Raw genomic sequence first — 7,069 nt, 5'->3', positions numbered from 1 at the left:
GGCACAGCAAGGCAGGTGTGATCCAGAGGATGCGTCAGAGTGGTCACCTTGGACCTTCATTTGCGGACACCTCGGGGTTAAAGAGGCAGCGGAACACAGCTCTTGGCAAGAACCACAGCAAGGTCTTACGCAAGAATTGGGCCCTCGCTCTGGTATTTTTCCTGGCAGGAACACTCCCAAGGGGCTCAGAGATTCCTCATCTGCAGCACTAACCTGACGGAGCCTATGGCACTTACGTGTTTATCGTAGATGGTCAGTGCCGCCTCGTATTCACCCTGGCAACGTAAAGAAGCCAGGGTTAGCACCGGAGAAAGTTCAGCACCACGCCGAGATGCTGTTACCCACAGCCAGCACCCCGCATATGTGGCCACCACCTCCTCGTGGAGTGGGTCAGGGCTCCGCTCGCAGGGAAGGCATGGCGGGGGTGGGGTGGCAGCCGCCACTGCGCACAGCACAGAAAAGGCAACAGGACCCACGCTGCTGCTGAGGCCATGGTTTCTGTGACAGCACAGGGTCCCCTGCCAGGAGTAGTTCAGGGTGAGCCGTCCTAACCCAAAGCACGAGAACTCTTCTTTTCTCTTGTGGTACTGGAGATCGAACCCAGGGCCTTGACCCTGAACTATATCTCTATCCTTTTTATTTTTAACTTTTAAGCCAGAGTCTCAAAGTTGCTGAATTACCAGAGCTAGATCTGAACTTCCTATCCTCCTGCCTCTGACTCCCAGAATGCTAGGATTACAGGCCCTGGCCACAAATCTGGACTCGTGAACACCAGCATGATGCCACAAGTGGCAAAGCCCACACCTGACCTCAAGTGTTGGGCAGGCCCAAACACAGGTACATTAATAATAACGTACAATGTTAGCTTCAGGCTATGTGTGTAAGATACATAGGAAACACCGACAAATTTTGTTTCAATTTAGAGCCTGTTAGGATTCATACCTGGATGCCCCCCAAAGCCTCAGGCACTCATTGGCAGGGCTTTGGGGAAGTAACTGGATCACAAGTGTGCGCTACTCATCACTGGGTCAGTCCACAAATGAGTTAATAGGTAAATGTGCAGTTAGGAGGCGGGGCCTGCTCAGAAAAGGCGGGGCCTGGCCGGAGGAGGCGGGGCCTGGCCGGAGGAGGCGGGGCCTGGTCAGAAAAGGCGGAGCCTGGTCGGAGGAGGCGGGCCCTCCCTCGAGGCTCCGCCCTCCCTCTCTGCTTTCTGTGCACCATGCCCTGAGCGGTTCTCCTCTGCCACGGCCCTCCGCCATGCCGTTTCTCCTTTGGTGCCAGCCAACCTGGGACCAGAACATGAGCCAAAAATAAACTCGGCCTCCTTTAAGTTGCTGGTGCCCCGTATTTTCTCCTAGCACAGAGAAAGTGACAAAGAAGGGTCCCACCCTCAGGAGTCTTGCTATGTGTAGGCGGAGCTTCCCAAATCCGCAAAGCGCCTAAATCTGCAATACTCCTGTTTCCAGGCGTTCGGGGTAAGACAGCCTGCGTGAGCATCTCTGTGCGGTCCGCAGGAACACAGATTCCCTGCTACGTGCTGCTGGCTCTCTGCCTCCTCCCAGACCGCGTGTCCCCACATCTTATGTCTGGGCGGGACTCTCATCTGCGTGCCTTTTCCCCACTGGACACTCGGGGACCCTCCTGTCCTCCTCAGGAGTGCTGCCAAGAAGCACCCAGATAAATGAGGTGCCGGAGGAAATCACAAAGGCCGAGAAGCCGCCCGCCCCCTGCTCCTCCTGGGAGACCTCTTGACTCCCTCAGGTCCGGACTGTGGGCGGGGGCCGTGCACCCCAGCAGCAGGGAGGTGCCTACAAGGCGTGATCAGAACATATGGAGTGTCCTTACATTAACATTTCCTTTTTCGCCGCATTACACCCACAGCCATGAATCCCCATTGAAATCCTCCCCTTGCAAGGGACCCGCCTGCCCCGTCCTTCCTTGTGCCTCTCTCAAGCACGCTCTATGTCCTCTTTCCTGAGTGTCCGGCCGCCTCCGCGTGCTGACCCCATCCCAGACCTTGACCTTTTGTGGTCATCTGGATTTTGGGGAGGAGCGGGAAATCGCGGTTCCAGATCTGGTGAATCAGGAGGAGAGGACGCAGCATCCTGTCCCTCCGAGCCTGCCTTTCCGCTGGGTGGCACCCGCAGCGGCACACATTGTTTTTTGGTTTTTTTTTTTTTTTTTTTTTTTTGCAGAACCAGGTCCTTGTGCTTGCCAGGGAAGCGCTTATTCCACTGAGCCATCTCCTGGGCCCCCACACTGTGGTTTTGATCACACCCCTAAGACACTCAGGGGAGAGGACTCTGGAGCTCCTTCGGGAAGAGGCAAAGGGGAAGGGAAGAGCGTGCCCAAGGCTCATGCGATGTGTCTCTACCTGTAATTTTTTTTTTTTTTTTTCCATTTAAACATCCCAAGAGCCTGGAATACAGCTCAGCATCACAGTGCCTTCCTGGCAAGTGTGAGGTTGTGAGTCTGAATCCTGGTAACCCCCCAAAATTAAATAAGTAAACATGTATCATTGTTTTCAACCCCACTCGTGCACAGTGTGACACGTCTGGACAGTTACTGCAGAGCAGGGCAGACACTCAAATACTCTGTGCTGCGGTGGCCCTGTGAGGTGAGGTTGCCCTCTTACCTTCTCAATCAAGTACAGAGCCCAGTGCCAGTAATTGTGGCAAGCAAGCATGTCAGAGTCCTGCGGAAAGATCAAGGGAGTTAGACAAAGACTGGACAGCCTGCGCAGACCAGCCAACTCGGGTCTGTGCCAAAGCAGGAAGCCGGCACCTGTCTGTCAGGTCCTGTCAGTCTGTCTGGGCCCTTGTCTGTCTGTCCAGGCACCTGTCTTACTGTCCAGGCACCTGTCTGTCTGGGCACCTGTCTGTCCAGGCATTTGTCTGTCAGGCATTTGTCTGTCCAGGCATCTCCACATCACCACATCACCCTCCACACGGGGGCAGCCACGACTGTGCCCGCACTAACCCAGGAGGCCAAGGCACGGGAAGTGTGTGGCTCTTAGTCTTTACAGTGGACCCTGCCGGGGCCCCCAGGGTGGGGTGGAGGCGTGTGGTGCGGACTGCACTCAGCTGAACTCTAAGTCCAGCCGCCAATGCATGACGCAGGTGCAGGGGGAGGAAAAGGGGCCTAAGCCATGTCACCCACTGCCGGGCCGACCGGGGACAGACACACACGAAGGATGCCATGGTTTGCATCTCAAGGTCCCCCAAGAGCCTCTGTGCTCATACGCAGGGCTTGTGAACTGTGGTTGAATCAAAGGATAGACACAGCCACTCCTGGAGGTGGGGTCTGGTTAGGGCCGGCCACTGGGGGTGACCTAAAAGGCCGGGTGTCCCTGCTGCCTCCCCCCACCCCCGCTTCCTAGTCACTCTGCCGTGAGCAGCTCAGCTCCACCCGGCCCATGTGCCAGGCCGCTTCTGCCATCCCAGGGATGAGAGAAGGACTGAGACAGGTGCCGGCGGCCCCATCTGTGATAATCCCAGGCTTGGCTATGCTGGAACCAGCACCAACGGCACACATTTGGGGCCAAGGCTCACAGAGTACAGAAGAAACGGAGGCACGGACAGATCAAGTTCTTGCCCCGGGGTGGAGCAGAACCATGCTGCCCTGGAGGGAGTGTGATGGGACCTGGGGAGGGCGTCACACCAGTGCTCCAGCCGCAGTGTCCCACAAGGCCTCCAGAACTGTCAGTCCCCACTGGGGACCCCCAGGGTGCTGGCCACCCTGGCCTTTGCTCCTGATGCCCCAGGGCCTGGCTCAGGCTGTCCCCAGGCCTTTCCAGCTTCCCCAGTGTGAGGCTCCAGAAAACAACCACGTGACCCTCATGGGATCCCAGTTCTTAGCCACCCCACCCTGCTGGTGTGAGGCCAGGACTCTGCCTTGTCAGAAACCAAACCCCGTGGGAACACCAGGGCCAGAGCTGCACAGAGGGCCAGCGGTGACTGCCACGTCCTCCTGGCTCCTGGCCACTGCCATCACCGAGTATCTATCTGCTAAAGGGTGCCAGGCCCTAGGAGAGACTCAGCACCCTGATCAGTGAGGAGAGACTGCCCTGGCACGCGGAAGGGCAGGGCAGCCCGGGCACCTGGCCAGGTAGGCAGGCTGTGTGCCAGAGTCATAGCTGGGAACAAGTGACACACATGGAAGAGGAAAGGCCACCATCAAGCAAGAGGTTCAAGTTGGGCACCAGAGTGACCACTGAATGGCTGTGCCACAGAAAACCCTGGCAGGGCCCTGGAGGTCAAGAGGGCCTGGTACATCTCTCCCACATGTTGGTCCCACAGATGCCACCATGCCACCCCTCCTAACGCCTGACCTGGCTGCACCCGGTGCTCGAAGCCCACTTCACAGCCCCACACACAGCCCACAGGCCAGTGACAGGGCTCATTTCCTGCCCACTTGATCCATTCCTGCTGCAGCCCAAGGCCTCCAGCCAAGGCCTCTCTTAGCACCACCTGTCCGTGCTGTCCAGGCTGGCCCGTACCTTCCAGTGGTCCTCTGAGCGCTGCATGAATTCAATGCCGGCCTTGACCTCTGCCCTCATCTCATGCACGTGGGCCAAGGTGTGCACAGACCACGCATCCGTGGGCTCGATGGCGAGCGCCTGCAGGCCCGGGAGAGGGTGGAGATGCAGGCATCAGCCAGACTGCCCAGCTGGGGGGCGAAGGTGTGAGCAGGCATGGGAACTGCGCCCCGACGCCAGCACCCACCCCTGGACACCTGGGGTACACTGGCCTGGCGCCAGCCCAGCACGTGGAAGGTATAGATGCCTGCTTCACAGATGTGCAAACCGAGGCTTAGGGTAGCTGAGTGCTCACCCAGAACATTTGCAAAGCCAGGGCTCAGCCGCCCAACCCACAGCCTCCTGGGTACAGTATGCAGTGTGCAGGTGGTGACTGCTCACACTGATAGAGCCCCCCAAATCTCCAAGGACGCTCCCTGGTGGGGGCTGGGGCTGCCTCACACCTAGGGGTGGCTCTATGTCCTCTGCCCCTTGCGATGGCCACTCTGCAAGGTCTGGAGAAGGGACCACTTACCTCTTTGGCAAGCTTTGCGGCCTGATCGTAGAAGTGGGTTTCCATCAATCCAAAAGAATAGAGGCCTTTCACATAGCTGGAAACAAAACAGCGCCTCAGTGGGCTGAGGCAGGCTGCACGGTGCCCCCGGGGAGGCATGGCAGGCCTAACTCAGCTCCATGGAGGAAAGAGGGCCTCTGACAGGGGACCAAGTTGAGGTGACCCCTACGATGGCCACTGTCCTTACAGAAAGGCCACACAGAGACACAGGGACTAGGGCCATGGCGGGAAGGAGGCAGATGCCAGTATAACACAGCCACGAGACAGGCAGAGGACGCCAACCACAGCAGAGGCTGGAATCAGCCAGGAAGTGCCTCCCAGGACCTCTGGCTCCAGTCACAGCAGGGGCTGTCTCCAGGACCACCAGTGAAAATGCCTTTGCTTCTTGCTACGGAACCCCAGGAGCTGCGCACACACTCCAGTCCACACCCGGCCCTGGAGTCTCAGCGACTCCACAATTCCAAGGGTGCGGGCAGGTGACCATCCTCCCTGCTGTGGTCCTCAAATTCAGAGCTGCCTCTGCAACAGGGCCCTCCTCCATGAGCCTCACTTCTGGTCTCCACGGAGGTCCTGAGATCCTCTCCCCGCTGCCTGCCTGGGGAGACCCGTGAGCTGTCGGTGGGTCCTCCTTCGCCTCTGCAGCACAGTGCATGGCTCTGTGCTCTGCCCGGATGGGCGCACCCTGACAGCCGGGACTCTGCCCAGGCCAGAGGTCCCAGGGGCCGGGCCCCTTTGGCTCACTCAGCCCGGAGCAGAGCCCGGCCGAGGAAGGAGAGGCCGGAAACCCTGTTTCTCACCAGGAAGCACTGGCACTGAGCCCCAGGCAGCACCCATGAAAGGGGCTTTCCTGCTTCTCTGAGGCTTTTGGGAGCCAAACAAGCTGAGCCCGGTAGTTCTGACTCAGCATCAATGTCAACTACTGTGTCAGGCAGGAGGCAGCTAAAGTGAAGCTGGAAAAACGAGGCAGGATCCCCCGCATGCCTTCTGGGCTAGATTAGCAGCAAGAGGCAAGCAAGGCGCTGGCTGGGAAAGAAGGGACAGCCTGCACTGGAGCCCGCTTGGGGCTGGCTCCACCTTCTGGGTGGAGGAAGCCAGGAGCAGGAAGCCCAGCTCTCAGCACCATGGAAAACAGTAAGCAGGTAAGCCGGCCTGCACGGATTAGGTTCCAGGCACTGCCCGTACAGATCTGGCCCCCCAGGCTCTGGCTGCTGTGACAGCTCCTGAGGGTCAGAAAGGGTCAGAAGCTCCACTGCCCTAGAGGGGCGCGCCCAACCTCTTGTCCTTGGGAGCCAAACCTCAGATCAACTCCTTAACCTACCCCAGACCCTGATGCTTCAAACCCTCAGCTCCAAGCCCTGTTGGTGCAGTGGCCTCCTGTCTGGCCTGGTCCCACCCTGCAGAGGGCAGTCACCTGCACCTAAATCTCTGTTCTCACTCCTCCTTTTGGGTGTCATTCTCCTGCTTCAGCCGTGCAGGGTTTATTAGTTAACTTGCAATAGTTAATTCTGTGTCAGCTTGGCTGGGGCACCAGTGTAGCTACAGCTGTGAAGATGTTTTTAGATATGATTAACATTTAAATCAACAGACGCTGAATCAAAGTCACGTGGGTGGGTTTCACCCAATCAGCCGAGGGGGCCGTGAGCAAAGACCGAGGCTGGGCCGCAGACCTCCAAGGGCTCTCCAGCCTGCTACCGCCCCACAGACCACAGATCTCATAGCTACCAAGCCGGACAAACACATCAGGCAATTCTACAAACAGATCCTTCCCTCTCTCATTCCTGTAAGATCTTGCTACTGTTGTAGGCTGCCGAGTTAGATAGAAATATTATAGGCAGTCAGACAGGGCCAGGCCCTCAAAGGAGACAGCACAGAAGAGGAGATGCCTTACAACTGTGGGAGGGGCGGATGCTCCTGCTGTGAGCCAGACCTGAAGACCTGAAGGTCAAACAAATGCTAAACGAGTAGCACCTGGGATTGAT

At 58.0% G+C, this 7,069-nt stretch overlaps 1 protein-coding gene across 1 annotated transcript in view; it reads right to left on the bottom strand.

The window, feature by feature from the left end:
- Positions 1–7,069, bottom strand: part of Ttc38 (tetratricopeptide repeat domain 38) — a 19,749-nt gene that overhangs the window by 4,690 nt on the left and 7,990 nt on the right. Inside the window, exons 6-9 of the mRNA XM_004642404.2 lie at positions 5,052–5,127; positions 4,499–4,618; positions 2,636–2,695; positions 237–275 (exon numbers count right to left, since the gene is read on the bottom strand). Coding sequence (XP_004642461.1) covers positions 237–275; positions 2,636–2,695; positions 4,499–4,618; positions 5,052–5,127 — 295 coding nt within the window. The remainder of the gene's footprint in view (positions 1–236; positions 276–2,635; positions 2,696–4,498; positions 4,619–5,051; positions 5,128–7,069) is intronic.

Source organism: Octodon degus, unplaced genomic scaffold (assembly GCF_000260255.1).
Source record: "Octodon degus isolate 3935 unplaced genomic scaffold, OctDeg1.0 scaffold00153, whole genome shotgun sequence".
Classification (NCBI taxonomy): domain Eukaryota; kingdom Metazoa; phylum Chordata; class Mammalia; order Rodentia; family Octodontidae; genus Octodon; species Octodon degus.
This window is presented reverse-complemented; position numbering and strand designations above follow the sequence as displayed.